General features: G+C 41.4%; 1 protein-coding gene across 3 annotated transcripts in view; it reads right to left on the bottom strand.

Annotated features, from left to right (window-relative positions):
• Positions 1–338: 338 nt before the first annotated feature.
• The window catches only part of SLC35F4 (solute carrier family 35 member F4), a 411231-nt gene continuing 384967 nt past the window's right edge, over positions 339–26602 (bottom strand). For all 3 annotated transcript variants that reach the window (XM_053697324.1, XM_053697323.1, XM_053697325.1), the window contains 3 exons: positions 10562–10754; positions 8598–8687; positions 339–676 (listed from right to left, as the gene is read on the bottom strand). In XM_053697324.1, the coding sequence (XP_053553299.1) occupies positions 435–676; positions 8598–8687; positions 10562–10754 (525 nt within the window). In that variant the 3' untranslated portion in view covers positions 339–434. The remainder of the gene's footprint in view (positions 677–8597; positions 8688–10561; positions 10755–26602) is intronic.

Raw genomic sequence — 26602 nt, 5'->3', positions numbered from 1 at the left:
TAATTGCTAAATATAATGGTAATGAATGGAGCCGTATTTTGTTTTATGCACCTTTTATTTAGTTACCAAGCAAAAAGAGAAAAATATATAGAAGTTTCAAAGTGTAACAAAGCAGCTACGTAAGGAAATGTTACATGTTTAAAAACATTTCTTAATTGTCTAATTGCCAGAAGATTTGGCAATTTGTGACTGGCCTTTCTAGCAGCAAAAAGTAAATAAATAAATAAACAAAAAGAAAACTGTGAACATCAATAAAAAACCTTCCATAGAAAACTTTTTTTACACTTAGGTGTATAAATGTAAACATTTGATTTTCTTGTCTTTACCCTTAGAATTGGTTGCAGATTAATACTGTCATATTACATTACAATTAGTGAAATAAATAAAATATATTCACAGAATATACATTCGCGTGCATTCAAATGATGGTGAATTTAAGTTAGTGGTATAGACACTGTGCCGTTGGCCCTGCTTTTGCTCCGGGTGTGTACGTAGGATTCTGTCGTTTCTTCTGTGTGTTCTTCGGCTTTCTTTTCCTTCAAGCTGTTTATGAATCGAAGGGTTATCTCATCCCACTCTTCCGGCAGAAGCATAAGTAGAAAACCAATGCAGATAATGATTGTTGCCCCCAGTCTTACAACACTGAAAATCACTTCATGTTTAAGAAGGTCGATAGCTGTAGAACAGACAATAAAAAGAGGAGAGATTAGTTTTGGAGACAAATGATTATGTCAGTTTTTATAATGCCAGGATGCCCTTAAAGTGAAATAAAATCAATGTATTTTTTTATAAATGTATAGTATATGTCAGCAAATAAGCACTGCATTGCAAATGATCTACTCCAACAATAACTGTTTATACACATTTTCACTTATCATTTTCACATACACCTTCCTCTAAAATCCGTTAGTATCTTTGCCTTATCTTTTTTGTGTGGCCAATAAGATGTCAGGTATAAATTAGCTCTGTGCTTATCTAAGCAATAACTGTGTAGCATATAGCAAGGTCAGGTAACAGCAGCATATTTAAAGGGACATTAAACACCTCTTGTTTTAGTGTAAAAATGTAGTTTTTTCCCATGCTGCCTTGAGAGTCTAAAAAAGCAAAATCATTAACTTAGGTTTTCAAAAAGCTTTCAAAAAAGAATACCATGAGAACAAATCAAAGTTGATGATAAAAGTGAATTGGAAAGTTGTTTATAATTGCATTCCCTATCTGAATCATGAAAGTTTAATTATCACTAGACTGTCCCTTTAATTAGCAGCATTTACAGGCTACTGAATTTGTTTTTTGGCCTTTCTTGGGAGCCAAGGACAAGTACGATTTTAAACAAAAACAACTTTTTAATATCTTTTTAAGTATTTTGGAGGCATTCCAGCCTCAGGAAGTTTAAATAAACAGGGACTGCGCATAGTTTTAATGTTAATGTATGTTTTACTGTGTTTACATTTTTCTAATTTAATTTAATTTTGAGTTCAATGAAGATAGAAAAATGATAATGTTTTTAAAACAAACAAAACAATGACATAGGTTAGGACGGAAGGAATGGAGAGGAGATGAAAGAATGAAGAAAGTTAGTGAAGAAAAAGAATGAAGCACGGGATGTATGAATAGGAAAAAAGAAGTCAACGAAGAAGGAATGAAGGAGGGAATAAATGGAGAGGAGATACTGATGTCAAGGAAGGAGTCATTAAGAAGGGAATCAATGAAGAGGAAAGAAACATGTCAAGGAAGAAGGAATGAAGGAGGGAATGAATGGAAAGAGATAATGGTGTCAAGGAAGGAGGAATTAAGAAGTGAATCAGGGGCGTATTATGGCCTAGGCCAACAAGGCCGGTGCCTAGGGCAGCAGATTTGGGTGGGGCAGCACATCTGCCCTATCCTCTCTCTAGAAGCAAGCACACGGTACAGTGAGCGATAAAGTGCAGGCTTTTAAAGAGAAGACAATGCACTTGCGCTGATTAAGGTCGCTCTTCACAGGCAGTCCTCCTTTAAACCGCTGCTTCATTTAAAGCCACCGGCATTTATGCAGTGGAAGCGTGAGAAACTTGCCTGGGGATATGCTTACAAGGTGAGGCTGGAGGAGAAGACCTTGTGCCGATATGCTGCCTCCCCTTGACAGCTGTGGTGAGTCTGCAAGCGCAGTGCTTATTGCAGGTCTTAGTAAATAACAGACTGGATGTGTCTGTGCAATGCTTAGATCAGCTTGTGATGTCTAATCATAAACTCTCAGCGCTAATGTATGTTAGCTACTAATAGCTAGCTGTCTCTGCATTCATGTGATGTCTAATCATAAACTCTCAGCGCTAATGTATGTTAGCTACTAATAGCTAGCTGTCTCTGCATTCATGTTATGTCTAATCATAAACTCTCAGTGCTAATGTATGTTAGCTACTAATAGCTAGCTTTCTCTGCATTCATGTTATGTCTAATCATAAACACTCAGCGCTAATGTATGTTAGCTACTAATAGCTTTCTCTGCATTCATGAACCCACGGAGTAAATAGTAAATGGACACAAAGTTTCATTACTTGAATGATGGTAATTACTGTATGTTGTTGCATGTAAAGGGCAGTGATTGTTTCAAAGTGTATTCTTCTTCCCTCCCTTCCTCTCTCCCTTCTTTCCCTTTCTCCCTCCCTTCCTCCCTTCTTTTACTCCTTTCTTTACCTCCCTTCCCCACCCCTTTTCTCCTCTCCCTCCCCATTTTTCTCTTCTCTCTCTCCCTCCCTTCCTTCTTTCCATTCCCTCCCTTTCATCCCCTCCCCTTCTTTTCTCAGGGAGAAAATGGTATGAGATGCATGCAATTCAACACACCTGTATGCAAGTGTTTTGCTAGCCCATTTTCTTTTGAAATGTTATGGAAAAAAACAACTACAAAAACATTTCACACACTGACCTAAAAAAATATTAAGGGGAAAACAGGCCTAAAACCTTTTTTTTTTTTTTTGGGGGGGGGGGGGGGGGAGCAGAATTTTGAGTGCCTAGGGCAGCACAAAACCTAAATACACCACTGGAATCAATGAAGAGGAAAGAAACATGTCAAGGAAGAAGGAATAAAGGAGGAAATGAGTGTACAGGAGACTAAAAAAACCATGGAAGAAGGAATAAATGAGGGAGGGACTAGATATGTGTCTCTCTTATTTTTTTGCCTAATATCTATCTATCTATCTATATATATAAATATATATATATATATATATATACACACAGAGAGAGAAGCACACTCACAGGAACGAACAACTGGCTCAATACTATTGTTAGCCTGTTCTATGGCGATTTACCACCTGGGTGCAGCTTCTTTTAGCCCAGTAATGCTTTTCACAGAGAAGAACTTTCCTGTAGTATATCAGTCTGATCCCGCCTATTACGGTCAGTCCAGCGCCGAAATACCAGGCAATTCCTCTCTGAACAAGGAACACAGCAACCCCAGACGATCGTTTCGGCCTTCATTGGGCCTCGTTGTAGTTGTAGCCATATTCCTCTAAGCACACTGAGCAAGGAGTCCACATCTGGTTTCCCCTTTTTCCCATAGGGAGACCAAATACACACAGAGAGAAGCACACTTACAGGAACGAACAACTGGCTCAATACTATTGTTAGCCTGTTCTATGGCGATTTACCACCTGGGTGCAGCTCCTTTTAGCCCACTAATGCTTTTCACATAGAAGAACTTTCCTGTAGTATATCAGTCTGATCTCGCCTATTATGGTCAGTCCAGCGCCAAAATACTAATATATATATATATATAAATAAATCTATATCTATATATACACTGTATATATATATATATATATATATATATATATATATAGATATATATATAGATATATATATAGATATATATTTATAGATATATAGATATAGATATAAATACAATCTATATATATATATATATACACAGTATATAGTTATATATTTTGGGTAATGTGCATGGGGAATACTATTAGGGGTTGGGGCATTAGTGACTACTGGGCCACCCTGTGTTTAGCTGATATGGCAGGAGGGAGTGGGCTGGGGGTATTGTGTGATACACTGCAGGATCATGGATGTAAAACATTTAATTAGTATGCAACCCTATATATGCTGTGGCACACCCTGTGCATGCTGTGACACACTATATGCACCCACCCCAGTACCTGCCCCACCACTTCAGCTGGAAGGATTTTCACTAATACACTTCCATTCCTGTGTAATCACAGGCTACTCATATTCTAATGTCAAATCAGAGCTTCTTGCTTTTCTCTTCCCCTTGGAGATAACAGTCTGATTTTAAAGGTAGACATGGCCAATTCTGACTGAGCCTTTGCTAATATGTGTGCAAAACATATTTGCATTATCAACCTCTCCTTGTATCTTGTGCACGGGACCTTGTACCTTGTGCTTGAATTCATTCCTTTCTCGACCCCAGCCCACTCCCTCCCGGCTCCCGCCGTATCAGTTAAACACAGAATGACCCAGTCACTAATGCCCCAACCCCTAACAGTGTTTCCAAACACTGTGCACATTACCCACGTTGTTACCCAGCTGATATTACCAATACCATATTCAGTATGGTCCCAACCATTATTCCTCGCACCTGGCTGTACTATCCTGGTTAATACCCCGCCTGTCACCCCAGTACCTGCCCCGCTCCATGTCTCTCTGGCTGTGGAACATCTGCATTTTGGTGAAGGCTGCAAAATCTGACAGGCTTTGCTGTTCCATCGGATTCTGCGACCCATCACGTGTGCACTTTAGGATTGTGTGTCACACTTTCTGATGCAGATTTCGACACGACAACGGCTCACTCGCACAGCTAAAGCTGTGCGATTAACAAGGTATGGGGCTGGGTTGGGGGGGAGCTACAGGCACTTAGAAATAAGTGCAAAGGGCTTGAAGCCTATACTTCTATCTATCACACGTGCGGTGTGATAGATAGAAGTAAAAATGGCAAAAAAATGTTTTATTTTTTTTTAACAAAACTGAACTGTAACGTTTTTGGCTGTATGAATATAAATATTCCAATAGGGGGGCTTTTAAAAGAACTTTCATCAGTGCTAACTGTCCCATTAACTGATCTGTTTAATCAATCACTATTAATAGGAGCTGTCCCAGATGATTGGAGAATAGCAAATGTAATACCTCTTCATAAAAAGGGCAGTATAGAAGAATCTGGTAACTACAGGCCAGTTAGTTTAACTTCAGTAGTAGGGAAATTAATGGAAAGCCTCTTAAAAGAAAGAATTATGACTTGCATAAAGACAAACAATTTAGAGGACCAAAATCAGCATGGTTTTACCTCAGGGAGATCATGTCAGACTAATCTAATTGACTTCTTTGATTATGTAACAAACGTATTAGACAAGGGTGGAGCAGTTGATGTAGCATATCTAGATTTCAGCAAAGCATTTGACACCGTCCCACACAATAAACTAATTCACAAACTGTATCTCCTTGGTCTAGATTTAAAAATTGTGAACTGGGTGGAATGCTGGCATAAGGACAGAAAACAAAGTGTCTTAGTAAATGGAGTTCATTCAGCAGAGGGGGCAGTTACTAGTTGTGTTCCTCAGGGGTCACTTCTGTGGCCTATTTTGTTTAACATATTTATCTGTGATATCAGCAAAGGGCTACAGGGGAAAGTATGTCTGTTTGCAGATGATACAAAATATTGTAACAGAGTGGATGTTCCAGGGAGGGTAGACAAAATGAGAAGGGATATACTACAATTGGAGGATTGGAAAAATGACTGGGATCTAAAGTTTAACACAGCAAAGTGTAAAATAATGCATTTAGGGTAGAAAAATCCAAATGTTAATTACAGACTCAATGACACCGAGTAAGGCTAGCAGAATGCTTGGATGTATTGGTAGAGGTATTTGCAGCAGAAATAGTAAGGTTCTTATGCCACTTTATAGATTATTAATATTATTATTATTATTATACTTTATTTATGAAGCGCCATCATATTCCACAGCACTGTCCATGGATACAGATCATTTAAATAAAACAATAGTATAAAACTTCTAAGACTAAGAGACAGGACAGAATTTACAAACACATACAGGAGGAATCGAGGGCCCTATTCCCGTGGGAATTTACAATCTAGAAGGGTAGGAGGTTGGGAAACATGAGGCGAGGACTGCAAGAGTGAGAAAGATGTTAATGCAGAGTTAGAGGAGGGAAATGTTGTTAGGTGAAAGGAATATTATTGAGTTGGGTGGTAGGCTTCTCTGAACAGAAAAGTCTTCAGAGAGCATTTAAAGGAAGAAAGATTTGGGAAAAGCCTGACAGCACGAGGGAGAGTGTTCCAGAGGGTAGGTGCAGCACGGCAGAAGTCCTGCAGTCTAGCATGAGAGGAGGTGATAGTCGCAGAAGCAAGGAGCAGGTCATTGTTGGATCTTAGTGGGCGGGCTGAAGTATACTTGTTGATTAGAGAGGATAGGTAGAGGGGAGCGGAGTTGGTGAGTGCTTTGTATGCAAGGGTGAGAATTTTGAATTTAATTCTGCTGTGTATGGGGAGCCAATGAAGGGACTCACAGAGAGGTGCAGCAGACACAAAGCGGCGGGAAAGGTGGATCAGACGGGCACAGGCTTTTAGGATGGATTGAAGAGGGGAGAGGCGGGAAAGAGGAAGGCCAGTAAGTAGGTTATTGCAGTAGTCAAGTCGGGAAATAACAAGGGAGCGCACAGAAAAGGTTGAATCTTGGAAATGTTGCGTAGATGGTTGCGGCAGGATGTAGAAAGCAATTGGATATGGGAGGTGAAGGATAAATTTGAGTCAAGTGTAACTCCGAGGCAGCGGACTTGGGGCGATGGGGAAATGGTGATGCCGTCAACAGGGATAGAGAAGTCACAGGTCGGCGTAGAGCTTGAGGGGGGGATAAGAAGGAGCTCAGTCTTGGACATGTTAATCTTTAGGTGGTGAGAGGCCATCCAGGAAGAAATACCAGATAAGCAGTTACTGACATGAGAAAGGACAGAGGGAGAGAGAGCAGGGGTGGAGAGGTAGATCTGGGTGTCATCAGCATAGAGGTGATATTTGAAGCCATAACTGTTGATAAGTTTACCCAGTGAAGAAGTATAAATGGAGAAGAGTAGAGGAAACCAGGAAAGAGCAGTGCCACAGAGGCCAAAAGAGCTAAGGGTCTGTAGGAGGAGGGGGGTCAACTGTGTCGAAGGCAGCTGAGAGGTCAAGTAGGATGAGTATGGAGTAGTGGCCTATATTTTTAGCAGATAGAAGATCGTTCGTAACCTTGGTAAGGGCAGTCTCAGCTGGGTGTTTGGGGCGGAATCCGGATTGCAGGGGGTCAAGCAAGGAGTTGGCGGACAGGAAGTCGAAAAAGTAGTCTGCCAAGATCATTAGTTAGGCCTCATCTTGAGTATTGTGTGCAGTTCTGGAGGCCATATCTTCAGAAGAATATTAACAAACTTGAATCTGTGCAAAGGAGGGCTACCAAAATGGTACATGGTCTAAAAATAAAACTTACCAGGATAGGCTCAATAACCTAAATATGTATAACTTAGAGGAGAGAAGGGAAAGAGGTGATATGATAGCACCTTTCAAGTACATTAAAGGGCATAGTAAAACTGAGGCTGTGTATATTTTACATAAAATGAAAAATTCAAGAACAAGGGGTCATGATCTCAAGCTAAAGGGTAGTAGATTCAGGAGTAATTTGAGGAAGCACTTCTTTACAGAAAGAGTGATTGATTTATGGAATAAACTTCCTCAAGAGATAGTAGCGACAAACACTGTGGGGGACTTTAAAAATGCATGGAACAAGCATAAGGCTATCCTACAAACTAGTTAAGTTTATACTATTAGGTAATATCGGGCAGACTTGCTGGGCCTATGGCTCTTATCTGCCGTCAATATCTATGTTTCTATTGGAAAAACTATATTTATTCAACCAAAAAGGTTTTTTTTCTTTTTCTTTTCTCAGTGGGTTCATGTGCACCTGTGCTCATATAGCGGAGCCTCCACTGTGTGGGCTCTATTTCTTATTGTGAAATTCTGAATTTGTGTCCCCAGGGGTCTGACATTTGACTACTAGCTTTGAATTTTGATTTGGTGACATGGCATGGACTAACAAGACCTTGGGCATGTGTAACGGTATAGCTACTTCTCTGCTATTTTTAAATTACATTTTCTAGGATCTCCTGTATCAATCCCAGCTGTTTATATCTTAAAGAGCACAGAGTTCCTATCTTAAAAAGAACATTGAAAAATGCACCTTTGAATCAGGCAATATCAAGCTTCTGGAATTGGTACTTTTCCCTTCTAAACAGATCAATGCAAGTTTATTTCAACCATGAACTGACCGACTGTTTATAAGTAGCCTGTTAGGACCCTAAAGCTCTCCGACTCTCCTCTCAGGCAAGAAGAAGTCTCATCAGTACAGTGAGACAAGTTTTTAATCCTCTGCACTCAGTGATCAACCTTATACTTTAGTAAATCAATTCAACTGAATAATATTGGAGTTTGCTTTATCAATACAGAGTTTGTATCTTAGAATTACAAGTGAATCTATTCATTGAAATAGGGGTAATTTTACCAACAGGAAATCTAGTTATCAGATGTTACAGTTGGGATAGCCCCTTTGTTAACATACCTGCATTACCTGGCACACTGAGAACTGTCCCAATAGAAATCAGAATTGGATACGTGAGAACAACTCCAACATTTATCAATATGTTAAAAACTGCAATAAAAAAAGGAAATATGTAAAATAAATCTAACAATTCAAGAAACTTTCTTATTCACACATTGACATGGTGGTGCAAAAACAATATTTAAAATGTTGTGATTAAAACCTTAGCTTTTAAAATGACACAGGAGTGGATTGGGGTTAACAGAGAGGGTTACAACGTTGCAAATTAGTCTCAATTGTAAAATCTGCAGTATCACAGATGCAAACATTTCCATTACAACATCTGAAATGCTAATATAATATTTTATCCATTTAGGCATCAACATTTCAGTTGTAAATTATTTTCAACAAGAGAGCACCAATTTGGAGAATGTTGTTCAAAATTGTATAAAATATTTACAGTAAATATACTCTATAACACTTTATTAAATATGAATATTACATAAATATGCTTTAATATGTTTTCAACTACTGCAAAAGGATCCAAAGCACATATATATGTCTATCTATGTATACATATGTATTTATCTGCTTATATGTCTGTAAATACATATATACACATATAAATACATAAATACATCTTTACACACTTATAAACATATATACAGTATATATATATATATATATATATATATATATATGTATATATAAATATATATACACATACAAACATACATCTACATTGTTAGACATGTATATGTATGTATCTCTATGTTTCCTTTAAATTGCCTTTCAAAAGGTAAAATGCTTACGTAATAGCGCACTGGGGATCCACGCAGCTCCCGACCCCTCTTCCCAGATACCAGTGCCGCACAGTGGCGGAGAAGTTAAGGAGTAGCGGTCTACCGTCCACTGCTTCTTAACTTCCCTTTCTGGCGTACCAGAGACGATGGGACATCGATGCATCCGCTACTTATTAAATTGATCCCTTAGCATACACTAAATCTCCTATTAACATGGCCCTGCGCTCTGTGAAGAGGGCTCTCCCAGAGCTATAGGTAAGTATAGAACTGCAGGTGATACTTTTTCACCTACAGTAAAACAACGTTTATATTTGTTTTAGTGAAAACTAATGCAAATGTTACAGAATATTCAGTATTCGTTTAGTTTAAATACCGAATAGTGCAGCACAAGTCTAAAAAAGTATTCAGTGCTGCACAAGTCTAATAAAGTATTCAGTGCTGCACAAGTCTAAAAAAGTATTCAGTGCTGCACAAGTCTAAAAAAGTATTCCGTGCAGCACAAGTCTAAAAAAGTATTCAGCGCTGCACAAGTCTAAAAAAGTATTCAGTGCAGCACAAGTCTAAAAAAGTATTCAGCGCTGCACAAGTCTAAAAAAGTATTCAGCGCAGCACAAGTCTAAAAAAGTATTCCGTGCAGCACAAGTCTAAAAAAGTATTCAGCGCTGCACAAGTCTAAAAAAGTATTCAGTGCTGCACAAGTCTAAAAAAGTATTCCGTGCTGCACAAGCCTAATAAAGTATTCAGTGCTGCACAAGTCTAAAAAAGTATTCAGTGCTGCACAAGCCTAAAAAAGTATTCAGTGCTGCACAAGTCTAAAAAAGTATTCAGTGCTGCACAAGCCTAAAAAAGTATTCAGTGCTGCACAAGTCTAAAAAAGTATTCAGTGCTGCACAAGCCTAAAAAAGTATTCAGTGCTGCACAAGTCTAAAAAAGTATTCAGTGCTGCACAAGTCTAAAAAAGTATTCAGTGCTGCACAAGTCTAAAAAAGTATTCAGTGCTGCACAAGTCTAATAAAGTATTCCGTGCTGCACAAGTCTAAAAAAGTATTCCGTGCTGCACAAGTCTAAATAAAACAGTATCAAATCTTCATATTAATCTTCATGCTCTTCATGTAAGTTGTCCTCTATCTTGTAAAAAAAATGAATTATTAGCTAAGCGAGGTAAGTTTCCTTGTTACGTACCTAACCAAAGTCCGGCAATGCCACACAGATACCCCCAAGGTAAAGAGGAAAAGGTTGACCAATGTTCTACTTTGGTAAAATATAGAATAATTGGTGTGCATGAAATGAAGATTAGATTGAAGACGCCCATTGTTGAAAAAAAATGAGCCGCTTCGCCAAAATTTGCAGTCCCAAGAAACATCTTAAATAAAACCTGTAGGTAGAAAAACAAAATAGAAATCATTAATATCCATATAAAGGAAATAATTACAGAACAGTTTTTTACATTAAGGAAAGTAATACTGGTTAGGATAATAGCAAGAGAATGAAAAACTATACTGAGCCAATGAACGCAATGCAAAAAATCAATAATAAAATGCTGTATTGTGCTAGGGAATTTTATTATTGCACTATCGCTTGCAAAGAATTATGGGATTGATTTAAATCTTCTGCTGGTTTTCAGGAGATAAGGATTGTCAGTGTCATGTGTGCTATTAAAGGGGCAGGAACCCAATATGATTCACATAGAGCATACAATTAATTTTTATTTTGTTTTTTAAATAAACTTTATTATGAGCACGATTTTAAACACCTTTTTAATTTACTTCTGTAACCACATTTGCTTTATTTTCTTGGTATCCTTTGTTGGAGGAGCAGCAATGCACTCCTGGAAGCAATATGAATACATCACGTGACAAGAGGCATATATCTGCAGCCACCAATCAGCAGCTAGCTCCCAGTAGGGCTTTGCCGCTCCTGAGCCTAGTTAGTTATTCTTGCAACAAAGGATGGGAAGTGAGGGAGATAGGTTCCAGGCCCCTCTCAAAATTGTCATAAGTAACACCTAATACATTATTTTTAAAGCTTTGAAATGAAGACTTTACATGCTAAACAGCATTATAAACCTAATAAAATAATCACACAACACAGAATATATAAACTAAGTTAAATGAACAAAAACATTTGCTAATCAGCATTATAAACCTAATAAAATAATCACACAACACAGACTTCACTTGCATTTTTCTGCACAGTTCTTTCTATGCATTCCAATCTGGACTGATTTATAGACAGGAAGATCTTGTTCCTTTGAAATCTGCTTGATAGCTCAGGTCTGGTTAAACTGATTAATTTCAGCTTGCTTGGCTTTGCTGCAACACAAGCGGACAGCTCCACCTACTGGCTATTTTAATAAATGCACTGCTTCTCAATGCTTTTCAATAGCAGTCACATGACTGGAAAAAAAGGTTGTTATTCTGAAACTGTGTAAATTGAAACGTTGTAAAAAGAGGGCCACCTGTATAAAAAACAGAATTTATGTTTACCTGATAAATTACTTTCTCCAACGGTGTGTCCGGTCCACGGCGTCATCCTTACTTGTGGGATATTCTCTTCCCCAACAGGAAATGGCAAAGAGCCCAGCAAAGCTGGTCACATGATCCCTCCTAGGCTCCGCCTTCCCCAGTCATTCGACCGACGTAAAGGAGGAATATTTGCATAGGAGAAATCATATGATACCGTGGTGACTGTAGTTAAAGAAAATAAATTATCAGACCTGATTAAAAAACCAGGGCGGGCCGTGGACCGGACACACCGTTGGAGAAAGTAATTTATCAGGTAAACATAAATTCTGTTTTCTCCAACATAGGTGTGTCCGGTCCACGGCGTCATCCTTACTTGTGGGAACCAATACCAAAGCTTTAGGACACGGATGAAGGGAGGGAGCAAATCAGGTCACCTAGATGGAAGGCACCACGGCTTGCAAAACCTTTCTCCCAAAAATAGCCTCAGAAGAAGCAAAAGTATCAAATTTGTAAAATTTAGTAAAAGTGTGCAGTGAAGACCAAGTCGCTGCCTTACATATCTGATCAACAGAAGCCTCGTTCTTGAAGGCCCATGTGGAAGCCACAGCCCTAGTGGAATGAGCTGTGATTCTTTCAGGAGGCTGCCGTCCGGCAGTCTCGTAAGCCAATCTGATGATGCTTTTAAGCCAAAAAGAGAGAGAGGTAGAAGTTGCTTTTTGACCTCTCCTTTTACCAGAATAAACAACAAACAAGGAAGATGTTTGTCTAAAATCCTTTGTAGCATCTAAATAGAATTTTAGAGCACGAACTACATCCAAATTGTGCAACAAACGTTCCTTCTTTGAAACTGGATTCGGACACAAAGAAGGCACGACTATCTCCTGGTTAATGTTTTTGTTAGAAACAACTTTCGGAAGAAAACCAGGTTTAGTACGCAAAACCACCTTATCTGCATGGAACACCAGATAAGGAGGAGAACACTGCAGAGCAGATAACTCTGAAACTCTTCTAGCAGAAGAAATTGCAACCAAAAACAAAACTTTCCAAGATAATAACTTAATATCAACGGAATTTAAGGGTTCAAACGGAACCCCCTGAAGAACTGAAAGAACTAAATTGAGACTCCAAGGAGGAGTCAAAGGTTTGTAAACAGGCTTGATTCTAACCAGAGCCTGAACAAAGGCTTGAACATCTGGCACAGCTGCCAGCTTTTTGTGAAGTAATACAGACAAGGCAGAAATCTGTCCCTTCAAAGAACTTGCAGATAATCCTTTCTCCAAACCTTCTAGAAGAAAGGATAGAATCTTAGGAATTTTTATCTTGTCCCAAGGGAATCCTTTAGATTCACACCAACAGATATATTTTTTCCATATTTTGTGGTAGATTTTTCTAGTTACAGGCTTTCTGGCCTGAACAAGGGTATCAATGACAGAATCTGAGAACCCTCGCTTTGATAAGATCAAGCGTTCAATCTCCAAGCAGTCAGTTGGAGTGAGACTAGATTCGGATGTTCGAACGGACCTTGAACAAGAAGGTCTCGTCTCAAAGGTAGCTTCCATGGTGGAGCCGATGACATATTCACCAGGTCTGCATACCAAGTCCTGCGTGGCCACGCAGGAGCTATCAAGATCACCGATGCCCTCTCCTGATTGATCCTGGCTACCAGCCTGGGGATGAGAGGAAACGGCGGGAATACATAAGCTAGTTTGAAGGTCCAAGGTGCTACTAGTGCATCTACTAGAGTCGCCTTGGGATCCCTGGATCTGGACCCGTAGCAAGGAACCTTGAAGTTCTGACGAGAGGCCATCAGATCCATGTCTGGAATGCCCCACAAGTGAGTAATTTGGGCAAAGATTTCCGGATGGAGTTCCCACTCCCCCGGATGAAATGTCTGACGACTCAGAAAATCCGCTTCCCAATTTTCCACTCCTGGGATGTGGATTGCAGACAAGTGGCAGGAGTGAGTCTCCGCCCATTGAATGATTTTGGTCACTTCTTCCATCGCCAGGGAACTCCTTGTTCCCCCCTGATGGTTGATGTACGCAACAGTCGTCATGTTGTCTGATTGAAACCGTATGAATTTGGCCTTTGCTAGCTGAGGCCAAGCCTTGAGAGTATTGAATATCGCTCTCAGTTCCAGAATATTTATCGGGAGAAGAGATTCTTCCCGAGACCAAAGACCCTGAGCTTTCAGGGGTCCCCAGACCGCGCCCCAGCCCACCAGACTGGCGTCGGTCGTGACAATGACCCACTCTGGTCTGCGGAAGCTCATCCCCTGTGACAGGTTGTCCAGGGACAGCCACCAACGGAGTGAATCTCTGGTCCTCTGATCTACTTGTATCGTCGGAGACAAGTCTGTATAATCCCCATTCCACTGACTGAGCATGCACAGTTGTAATGGTCTTAGATGAATTCGCGCAAAAGGAACTATGTCCATTGCCGCTACCATCAAACCTATTACTTCCATGCACTGCGCTATGGAAGGAAGAGGAACAGAATGAAGTATTTGACAAGAGTTTCGAAGTTTTGATTTTCTGGCCTCTGTCAGAAAAATCCTCATTTCTAAGGAGTCTATTATTGTTCCCAAGAAGGGAACCCTTGTTGACGGAGATAGAGAACTTTTTTCTACGTTCACTTTCCACCCGTGAGATCTGAGAAAGGCCAGGACAATGTCCGTGTGAGCCTTTGCTTGTGGAAGGGACGACGCTTGAATCAGTATGTCGTCCAAGTAAGGTACTACTGCAATGCCCCTTGGTCTTAGCACCGCTAGAAGGGACCCTAGTACCTTTGTGAAAATTCTTGGAGCAGTGGCTAATCCGAACGGAAGTGCCACAAACTGGTAATGCTTGTCCAGAAATGCGAACCTTAGGAACCGATGATGTTCCTTGTGGATAGGAATATGTAGATACGCATCCTTTAAATCCACCGTGGTCATGAATTGACCTTCCTGGATGGAAGGAAGAATTGTTCGAATGGTTTCCATTTTGAACGATGGAACCTTGAGAAACTTGTTTAGGATCTTGAGATCTAAGATTGGTCTGAATGTTCCCTCTTTTTTGGGAACTACGAACAGATTGGAGTAGAACCCCATCCCTTGTTCTCCTAATGGAACAGGATGAATCACTCCCATTTTTAACAGGTCTTCTACACAATGTAAGAATGCCTGTTTTTTTATGTGGTCTGAAGACAATTGAGACCTGTGGAACCTCCCCCTTGGGGGAAGCCCCTTGAATTCCAGAAGATAACCTTGGGAGACTATTTCTAGCGCCCAAGGATCCAGAACATCTCTTGCCCAAGCCTGAGCGAAGAGAGAGAGTCTGCCCCCCACCAGATCCGGTCCCGGATCGGGGGCCAACATCTCATGCTGTCTTGGTAGCAGTGGCAGGTTTCTTGGCCTGCTTACCTTTGTTCCAGCCTTGCATTGGCCTCCAGGCTGGCTTGGCTTGAGAAGTATTACCCTCTTGCTTAGAGGACGTAGCACTTGCGGCTGGTCCGTTTCTGCGAAAGGGACGAAAATTAGGTTTATTTTTGGCCTTGAAAGACCTATCCTGAGGAAGGGCGTGGCCCTTGCCCCCAGTGATATCAGAAATAATCTCTTTCAAGTCAGGGCCAAACAGCGTTTTCCCCTTGAAAGGAATGTTAAGCAATTTGTTCTTGGAAGACGCATCCGCTGACCAAGATTTTAGCCAAAGCGCTCTGCGCGCCACAATAGCAAACCCAGAATTTTTCGCCGCTAATCTAGCCAATTGCAAAGTGGCGTCTAGGGTGAAAGAGTTAGCCAATTTGAGAGCATGAATTCTGTCCAAAATCTCCTCATAAGAAGAATCTTTATTGAGCGCCTTTTCTAGTTCATCGAACCAGAAACACGCTGCTGTAGTGACAGGAACAATGCATGAAATTGGTTGTAGAAGGTAACCTTGCTGAACAAACATCTTTTTAAGCAAACCCTCTAATTTTTTATCCATAGGATCTTTGAAAGCACAACTATCTTCTATGGGTATAGTGGTGCGTTTGTTTAGAGTAGAAACCGCCCCCTCGACCTTGGGGACTGTCTGCCATAAGTCCTTTCTGGGGTCGACCATAGGAAACAATTTCTTAAATATAGGGGGAGGGACGAAAGGTATACCGGGCCTTTCCCATTCTTTATTTACAATGTCCGCCACCCGCTTGGGTATAGGAAAAGCTTCGGGGGGCCCCGGGACCTCTAGGAACTTGTCCATTTTACATAATTTCTCTGGAATGACCAAATTCTCACAATCATCCAGAGTAGATAACACCTCTTTAAGCAGGGCGCGGAGATGTTCCAATTTAAATTTAAATGTAATCACATCAGGTTCAGCTTGTTGAGAAATTTTCCCTGAATCTGAAATTTCTCCCTCAGACAAAACCTCCCTGGCCCCCTCAGACTGGTGTAGGGGCACTTCAGAACCAATATCATCAGCGTCCTCATGCTCTTCAATATTTTCTAAAACAGAGCAGTCGCGCTTTCGCTGATAAGTGGGCATTTTGGCTAAAATGTTTTTGATAGAATTATCCATTACAGCCGTTAATTGTTGCATAGTAAGGAGTATTGGCGCACTAGATGTACTAGGGGCCTCCTGTGTGGGCAAGACTGGTGTAGACGAAGGAGGGGATGATGCAGTACCATGCTTACTCCCCTCACTTGAGGAATCATCTTGGGCATCATTTTCTCTAAATTTTGTGTCACATAAATCACATCTATTTAAATGAGAAGGAACCTTGGCTTCCCCACATACAGAACACAGTCTATCTGGTAGTTCAGACATGTTAAACAGGCATAAACTTGATAACAAAGTACAAAAAACGTTTTAAAATAAAACCGTTACTGTCACTTTAAATTTTAAACTGAACACACTTTATTACTGCAAATGTGAAAAAGTATGAAGGAATTGTTCAAAATTCACCAAAATTTCACCACAGTGTCTTAAAGCCTTAAAAGTATTGCACACCAAATTTGAAAGCTTTAACCCTTAAAATAACGGAACCGGAGCCGTTTTTATATTTAACCCCTTTACAGTCCCTGGTATCTGCTTTGCTGAGACCCAACCAAGCCCAAAGGGGAATACGATACCAAATGACGCCTTCAGAAAGTCTTTTCTATGTATCAGAGCTCCTCACACATGCATCTGCATGTCATGCTTCCCAAAAACAAGTGCGCAATAGAGGCGCGAAAATGAGGCTCTGCCTATGATTAGGGAAAGCCCCTAGAGGATAAGGTGTCCAATACAGTGCCTGCCGGTTATTTTACATAATTCCCAAGAATAAAATAATTCCTCAAAGCTATGAAGTATTAAAATATGCTTATATATCAATCGTTTTAGCCCAGAAAATGTCTACAGTCTTAAAAGCCCTTGTGAAGCCCTTTTTTTCTTTATGTAATAAAAATGGCTTACCGGATCCCATAGGGAAAATGACAGCTTCCAGCATTACATCGTCTTGTTAGAAATGTGTCATACCTCAAGCAGCAAAAGTCTGCTCACTGTTTCCCCCAACTGAAGTTAATTCCTCTCAACAGTCCTGTGTGGAAACAGCCATCGATTTTAGTAACGGTTGCTAAAATCATTTTCCTCTTACAAACAGAAATCTTCATCTCTTTTCTGTTTCAGAGTAAATAGTACATACCAGCACTATTTTAAAATAACAAACTCTTGATTGAATAATAAAAACTACAGTTAAACACCAAAAAACTCTAAGCCATCTCCGTGGAGATGTTGCCTGTACAATGGCAAAGAGAATGACTGGGGAAGGCGGAGCCTAGGAGGGATCATGTGACCAGCTTTGCTGGGCTCTTTGCCATTTCCTGTTGGGGAAGAGAATATCCCACAAGTAAGGATGACGCCGTGGACCGGACACACCTATGTTGGAGAAATGCTAATTATTCATTGTGTAAGTTAAATAGATTGAGTAAAAAGCCCCTGTATCTATTTTGTAACACTGTCTTCTAATATGTGCAAAACCAGGGTTACATTTGAAAACATTTTGGGTCACTCATTAATAAGAGAGAAAGTGTAGTCTGGGGTTTGTCAAGTCCTTTTAGCTGTTGAATTCGATAAATGAAAAATGTCCCCATAATAAAATGAAAATAAAAAAACAGTAAATTGGATGATTGCGATCACGTCGACACTAAATACAGTAAAACTGAATAAGTGACAAATTCATAATAAAAAGACAATGCAATTGCGCTTACTTTTAATTTAAATTGAGCAGTAGAATTTTTTTCTGGCAAATGTCATATTTGAAAGGGACACTCAAGTCAAAATTAAAGGGACACTGAACCCAATTTTTTTCTTTCTTGATTCAGATAGAGCATGGAATTTTAAGCAACTTTCTAATTTACTTCTATTAACAAATTTTCTTCATTCTGTAAGTTTAGATGCCGGACCATTTTTGGTGAACAACCTGGGTTGTTCTTGCTGATTGGTGGATAAATTCATCCACCAATAAAAAAGTGCTGTCCAGAAAATAAAGCTTAGATGCCTTCTTTTTCAAATAAACATACCAAGAGAATGAAGAAAAATTGATAATAGGAGTAAATTAGAAAGTTGCATTTGAAAAAATTTGGGTTCAGTGTCCCTTTAAGCTTTCAGGATTCAGATAGAGCAGCTAGGTAATTTTAAAAAAACTTTACAATTTACCTCCATTAACAAAATATGCACAGTCTTTTTATATTTATACTTGTTCAGTCACCAGCTCCTACTGAGCATGTGCAAGAAATCACAGAAAAACATATATGCATTTGTGATTGGCTGATGGCTGTCACATGATACAGGGGCAGTGGAAATAGACATAATTTGCCAGAAAAAAAATCTACTACTCATATGAAGCTCAGACTAAGTGCTATCACATTGTCTTTTTTTTAAAAAGTTTTTTATTTAAATGAAATGCGAAAGACATTACAATTATTATTGAAACATTTCGAGAATTGAATTATTACAGAGATAACAAACCGCTTCTGTACATAAAAGCAATGATACAAATTTACTTTGTCTTAAGATTTACCTGCGGGGTAAGTGGCCTCGCAAGGGTAATTGGAGTCGTAATCTATAAATCGTCAAATAGGTGTGGCAAAAAACGCCTAGTCTAGTATGTAATATTAGCGCTAGTAGTACCGAAGTAGTTCGGTTGTTGACTAGTAACATAGGAAAAGGAATCTAAGGGTCACCTAGCAGAGCTCACCACGACGCGGCGAGGTCTACTACTTTTTCTATACATCCTTATTTTCCATTATCAAGCTGAAGCGCTCCCATTGGGGAGGGGGGGTTAGGGCTCCTGTACGAAAATAAACCTAATAATCGGATGGGGAGAGGGAAAAGGGGGTTCATCTTAGGACAGTGAAAAGGAGAAGGGGGGAGGAGAGGGGGGGAGAAAAGTGTCTAAATCTTTTGGGCTGCCTTTGCCCTCCCTGATTAAGTTACCTCGGGGGATTTACAGATTGGGAGTTGTTTCGCTGTAAGTAGGTATCCCAAGGCTCCCAAATAAGGCTGAAAATGTCTGATTGACGTCTTACTCTGTAAACGAAATCTTCCATGGACTTCACATAGTTTAGATATTCGACTACACGTTGCCACCTGGGGGGGTGTACCCTCTTCCAGTTCCTAGCAATTGTCATTTTGACTGAGGTGAGCATGTATATTAAGAGAGATCTCTGATGCGAAGGTATTTTCTCTAAATTTAGGTGGAGGAGAGCAAGTGCAGGGTCACAAATCTTAGGGAGAGCCATTGCTCTACATGCCTCTCGGAGCTTGCTCCAGAGTGGCTTAAGTCTAGGGCAGGACCACCATATATGTAGTGGGGTACCCAGGCCACCACAGTCCCTCCAGCAGGAGGGAGAGTGGGTAGGGTAGAGAGTTTGAAGCTTGGTCAGGACCAGGTGCCATCTAGTGAGCATTTTAAAGTAAAGCTCATACATTGTTGTGCAGTGTAACACCGCTTTGGTATTATTGATAGCCACTGTCCATTTCTGGGGAGTGAACAACATTTTTAAGTCTGTCTCCCAGGAGAGTAGATGTCTCGTTTTAATTAGCACAGGAGATACTATGAGGCACCTATAGTGCGCTGTAAGGGGCTTATAGGTTTGGAGTCCCATTTTCCATCTCAGCTCCCAGGCCGTGGGGGCCCGAGGAGAGTCTCCAAGTAGCCCCCACGCCCTCAGAAAGGAGCGTAGTCTCACAAATTCAAATACCAGGTGCCGCGGGATCTCATACCGAGCTATCATCTCGTCTTGAGTTAGAAGGCGCTCATTGGCATAGAAGTCTCCAACCATCTTTATTTCTAGCTGCTTCCATAAATTCAATCTGAAGTTAGGGAGGGTCTGAAGCAGAGGAATAATTGGCTGGATGGGAGAGGGGTGAGGGGCGATTTGGGTACTGTGACGAAACCTATACCAAAGCAGCTGACACCCTCTGACTATATGGTTAGAAATGGTATATGCGGAGGAAAGATGGGGGGGGAGCCATAATAGGTCAGACAGGTCCAGGTATGCCGGGAGAGAAGCCTGCTCAAGCTCCCTCCATCTCGCAGGCGGAAGATCTCTCCCCCACGCTGAAGCATGGGAAATCATTGCTGCTTCATAGTAATGCCTAACACTGGGTAGCCCCAATCCCCCTTGATCAAGGGGGGAGTACAAGATGGCTGCAGCAACTCTGGGCCGCTTGCTATTCCAAACATACGAGTTGAAGAGAGCTTGGAAGTCCTTCAGAAGCTTTTCCGGGACTGAAAGAGGGATACATCTCATGACATATGTCAATTTAGGTAACAGCATCATTTTCAAGGCTGCAATTCTTCCCATCCAGGATAATTCATCATATCTTTTAGATCTTAATGATTTGGCAATTTCTTTCAACAAAGTTTGATAGTTCTCACGGAGTACTACATCCCTGTCATGGGATAGAAAGACCCCAAGATGGCGGATTCCCTTGCTTGACCATTTAAATGAATATTGCTTCTGTAAGGCACGCTGCACAGAGTGATCAAGGTGTATCATGTATGCCTCCATTTTGGAGACATTAATTTTGTAATTGGAGAGCTTGCTAAATACGTCTATTAAAGCCAGCAAGGGTGGGAGCGAATGTGTCGGCTCTGTAATGAAGAGGGTAAGGTCATCCGCGAACAACGCCACCTTTTGCATCGAGTCATGTAGTAGTAGGCCCTGAATCCGAGTATCGCTTCTAATTGCCTCAGCCAGGGGTTCCATCACCATCGCAAAGAGGAGCGGCGACAGGGGGCAACCCTGCCGTGTTCCATTCCGGATATGTATCTTGGGGGAGCTAAAGCCGAGTCCCCGAACTACTGCTGTGGGAAGGACGTATAGCGCCTCAATTGCTTTACGAAAGGAGTGTGGGATCCCAAATATTTTTAAGGTCTCAAACATATATTCCCATCTCACCCTGTCAAACGCCTTTTCGGCATCTAGGGACAGGGTGAGAAGGGGTAGGCCCATATCGTAGGTTACCGAGAGGACATTCAGCAGCCTGCGGGTATTGTCGGTACCTTGTCTGCCTTGAACGAACCCAACTTGGTCAAGGTGGATTATAGAGGGCAAATGTTTTCCCAACCTGGTCGCGAGGACCTTAGAATATATCTTTATATCAACATTGATAAGGGATATGGGTCTATAGGTCCCACACTCCATTGGATCTTTGCCTTCTTTAGGGATAGTCAAGATGTTGGCCTCTAAAAATTCCTGGAGGGTCTTACCTTCCTCAGCCATTCCACTGAACAGCCGAAGAAGCAAAGGGGAAAGCAGTGAGGTGAAAGACCGATAAAATAATGCTGTAAACCCATCTGGGCCAGGGGCCTTGTGGGGTTTGAGAGACAGGATGGCTGCTTTTATTTCTTCAAGAGTGAAAGGTTTCTCTAGATCTTCAATAGAGTCTTCACTCAGTGTCAGCAATTTTAGATTTGTTAGAAAGTGTCTCAACTCCTCTCTACTCGGTGGCAGTTCACCAGATCCACCCTCTAAATCATAGAGGGTAGCATAGTACTCTGAAAAAGCGGTGCCAATTTCCTTGGGGGAACGGACTATACCTCGAGCCGACTTAATAGCCGGGATCCTGCTGTTGGCCACTCGGTTTCTAAGCTTGCGGGCTAGAAGCCTGTCAGCCTTGTTTACTTTACTATAATAGATCTGCTTTAATTTAAACAGGTTAGCTTGGACCTTTAGTAGTTCCCGCTTATGGATTTCAGATCTTATAAGTCCTACTTGTGTGGCAAGAGCAGGATCAGGAGTTTTTTTATTAGCCATTTCGAGAGGTCTCAAATCAGCATACAGTTTTGCTAATGGGACCTGTTGGGTTGCCTTCCACTGGGCCTTTTTTTTATGAAATGGCCTCTTAAGTAGGCTTTAAGCGCAGCCCAAACAATTTCGAGTTTAATGTCGCCCGTGTCGTTAAATTTCAGAAAGTCAGAAATCAACTTAGTCAATTGCGGAATCTCAGGTTCCACCAGGCACTGGTCAGGAAGCCTCCAAGGTGGTCTACAATTTGGGGGTTGTAAAATTGAAAGTTGAACACTGACTAAGTCATGGTCTGACCATAGACAGGGCTTAATTTTTGGGGCAATAAAGTTATCTAGTGTCCATGAGTCGCACAAGATGTAATCGATCCGCGAGTATGAATTGTGGGGTATCGAATGATGCGTATAATCTAGTTCAGTGGGGGCTAAGCATCTCCAGACATCAAACAGCCCAAACTGAAACATGAGTCTACGAAAAGCCTGAGATTGGGAAGCTAAATTCTGGTCTATCGGATGATCTTTGGACATTTTTTTATCTAGCATCGGGTCCCAAACCAAGTTCAAATCTCCCCCTAAAAGGACATGTCCTCTTTTAATGAGGTCTAGCTTATTGAGAAATTTTCGGAGAAAGGGGATCTGTCCAGAATTCGGGGTGTAAATTGAGGCCAGCGTGCAGAGGACTCCATTAAGGGTGCAAATCAGAAAAAGAAATCTACCTTCTGGGTCTCGGTCAATATGTTCTATCTTACAGCAAACATCTCGGTGGATCATTATTGCCACTCCTCTTTTTTTTTTCGTGAAGGAGGCAGTTTCACATACGGGATATAAGGGAGAACTTCTAGGTAGCGTAGAATCCCTCTCCCAGTGTGTCTCTTGTAAGAATACTAGATGCAATCTATGTGTGGCTAAGTACCTATATAACAGGCTCCGTTTAGTTGGGGAGTTAAGTCCCTGTACATTCAGGGTGGCCACTGATACAGGAGCCATGGTAGCGGGGGATTCTTCCTACTTAGCAGAGCAGTTCTGCGGGAGGGGGGGGGAGGACAAGAGGGGAACGGTTATAAGGGGAGGGGGGCTATTAGGAGCACTTCAGCTAGGTAGCAAAAACTTACTATAGTGGGGACTAGCTAGCGCATACCAATGTGTGTATGAAACACTATCACAATGAGTGATCTCTCAATTGTACGTAAGAGAACACAACTATTTTGGTGTGGGGGGGGGGAGAGGCCGGCAATCATTGCCTAGCCCCAGTCGGCTATTCTAAATTATGCTATAGATTATCTCTCCTAACAAGAGTCCTAAGGTGCAATGTAGGATCAGCTTTTGGTATGTGTTTAGTCCTAGGGCAATACGTAAGCGTGCAAGGTAGTGTTCTTCCTACAAGTTTAATGTCACAGGTTAAGAGAAAACTACATGTCGTGGTCTATAATTAGTCATTTCTGTCTCTGATCTCCAGGGGGCCTCCTAGCATTCCCTCAAATTAAATTGTCACACAGGAAAGACATTGCATAGGGTAAATTGTAAGTCTGCTAACAGTTGTATTATTAAAGAGGTAAACAACAAAAACATAGAGAGCAACAACATCAGAACCCATAACAGTGTATAACAGTGATCCCCTAGCTAAAAAGTCTAAGTTGGGGGCAGCATTAGCGACATCCCAAGGGGAAAACATTAATAATAATGAAGGGGAAAGTGCTCTTCTTACATGACTAGTGCAAGAGGATGATAGCAAAGTGCAAAGTTTAATCCACAATCAAACATTCCTATCCGTGCTCTCTGGGGGCCCTCTAGAGGTCTCCTAAGTTAGGTTGCTAGCTCTGAAATGTTTTGAACAATTAAACCTGTAGGTCTGTCAGGATTTGCATAAGCAGTATAACAATGTAACAAGGAACAGAAAAGCAAGTAGCGACAATAACAAAAATAATAACAAAGCACTATGATGGTTACCACGTTAAGTAGTCTGGTTGGATAATTACATTAACATCATCTCTAAGGGCCACAGACTAGGGGGTGGTTAGTTAACAGCATATCTACAGGTGAACAGGGTCTTAATTGCCTGGGGCGGCTTAGATATGATCATCCAATGACTGGAGAAAAGGAGGAGGGGGCTTGGATATACAAAACTGTAGAATAAAAGACCCTAGTTATTGATGAATACACGAAGAGACAAGAGGGGAGAAAAAGAGAGACAAGGGGAAGGAGTTTTAGGAGAGGGAGAATAGGAGGCAAAAGGAGAGAGAGAACAAAGGCGGAGAAACAACCATCATAAACATAGCAACTTTATCTTTAGTATTATATTCATCTCACCAATCTTCATGTACCCTTGGTACACAGGAATCAGTCACTTTAGTGGATCCTAGTCTCTTGATCAAAAAGTCCTTAGATCAAAAGTCCAATCTATGGAGAGATAACAAGTTGCAGATCAGTCTATTCTCTAGCTGCTGACTTCTCTTAAGATAGGGTCTCGGTCTCTAGATGTTGAAGCTGTCCTCTGACGGCTTCTAGGTCTCTGTGGGAGGGGACCCCAGTCAGGGGCTGAAGCTCTCAGGCCTCTCCCAGGCACAATCGCCTGGGGGGGCACCGGTGGATCTTGTGGTAGTAGTCCCCATCTATGGAGCAATTCCTTTGCTTGCTGTGGAGAAGAAGCTGCAAATTGTTGACCTTCTTTGTTGATGTAGAGCTTAACAGGGAAGCCCCACCTGTATTTTATAGCTTTATCCCTCAGAATGTTTGTGTAGGGTTGGTAGTGTCTTCTTAGTTGGAGGGTGTGAGGAGAGAGATCCTGAAATATTTGGATAGCAGCGTATTGGTCTGGGAGTGGCCCGTCGCCAGCTAAGGTCTTGAGTAGCTTCTCCCGGAAAGTATAGTATTGAAGCCGGGCAATGACATCTCTAGGCTTGTCCCCCTCGGCCATCCGTGGCCTCAGGGCTCTATGAGCTCTATCAATCAGCATCTCTTTCTCCATTTCTGTACCAAGGACAGCAATAAACAAATCCTTCAGGAACTTTTCCAACTCTTGTGGAGGTACTGACTCAGGGATGCCTTTAACTCTAATGTTATTTCGTTGAGTCCTGTCTTCGAGGTCTGCCAGTTTAAGCTCCAGGTCAGTGATCTGCTCTGCAAGACTCTGTGAGTAGTCCAACAAATTGGAATGATCGATCCTCAGGTCTTCCTGTTTACGCTCTAACGCGTCTGTTCTTTCTCCTATTAAAGCTATGTCTCTCTTCAGATCGGCGTGGCCCTTGTCAAACTTCTTAGACAGGGAGTCATGGTGAGAGGCCAGGAGTGACCTGATAGAGTCCATCATATTGTTATCAGTAGATGCTTCCTTATGCTGGAGACGGCCTGTAGCTTGGGTTAGTGTTGTTCCAATGTGCGCATCATTAAGGCTACTTGTGTCTGAAGCTTCATCCTCCGAGGCTGACTGTCGCCTGGAGGCAGGCTGTCCAAAGTGATCTACTACCGTCCTTTTAGGTGCGTTATGAGGCTTTTGCTTTCTCTTAAAGGATTGAGGCATCATGAGTATCTGTAGGACTAGCAAAGTGAAGTGCGTTAGATCAAGAGTATAAAATATAGCACTATAAAGGACGTTTTCGTGGAGCCGACTGGGGCTATGGCATTAATGGAGTTAATACATCTTCATCTCAATCCACAGCTACAGTCCATAAATTGAGCCAGGTCGAGTAGGAGATTGGGTCTTTTAATTTATTGGAGGCTGTTAGGGCTGCTGCGTAAGTCCCAAATGTCAAGTCCCTCCTCAGGGGAGTTGTCCCCTTAGGACAATGTGGGATCAGGTATGGGGGTATGACCCGCAGGCAGTAAGGGCCGGCGGGAAAGGGTGAGGAGGGACTGATAGAGTAGAAAGAGGCGTAATGCAGTGCCTAAATCTTCAGCCTGCTTTCAGAGCGGTGCTTCTAAGCAGTACACGGTTTTCTGAGTCTTATCCTTTAATAAATCCTTCAGTGCACCCAGGGTGATCAGTAGTGTTTGGGCCTAAATTCCTTGTGGGAAAGACAGGTAACGTTTGCGGAACAGTCCCCAAAAGTGGGCATGGGCCAACTACTGGTATCTCAACTTAAGAAGGGTCCAGGGCTCAGATATGTTGTAACGTGGTTAAAACTGCAGCTTTGGAAGCAAAGTTATACTGCATGTATATTGCTGGGGTGGAAGGGGTAGGCCTGAACATACAGCTCCTATATCAGTATTTAACTGCTTCTCAGCAAGGTTCTCCTAGCTTCAGTTATCTCAGGTGGTGGTGTGATTGCAGTTGCCCTGCCGTTGGTATACTAAGCTATACTCTAAGTTTGGGTTTTAAATTAAGGGTAGGCACTGTGCTGCCGTTTTCCAGGTGCCTCTGACAGGTATAGGGATTGTATACTCTTTACATGTACCTGTTTTTTTGTTTTTTTTTCCGTTATTTGTCTCTCTCAATATAATGTGTAGACAGTAAGGCTCTGTATAGTGCGTGAATTATTGCAGGCTTTTTCTCGTGTTTACCCCCTCC

Source organism: Bombina bombina, chromosome 1, assembly GCF_027579735.1.
Source record: "Bombina bombina isolate aBomBom1 chromosome 1, aBomBom1.pri, whole genome shotgun sequence".
In the NCBI taxonomy this organism is placed as follows: Eukaryota; Metazoa; Chordata; class Amphibia; order Anura; family Bombinatoridae; genus Bombina; species Bombina bombina.
Note: the sequence above shows the minus strand (reverse complement) of the source record. Positions and strands in the feature narration are given on the sequence as shown.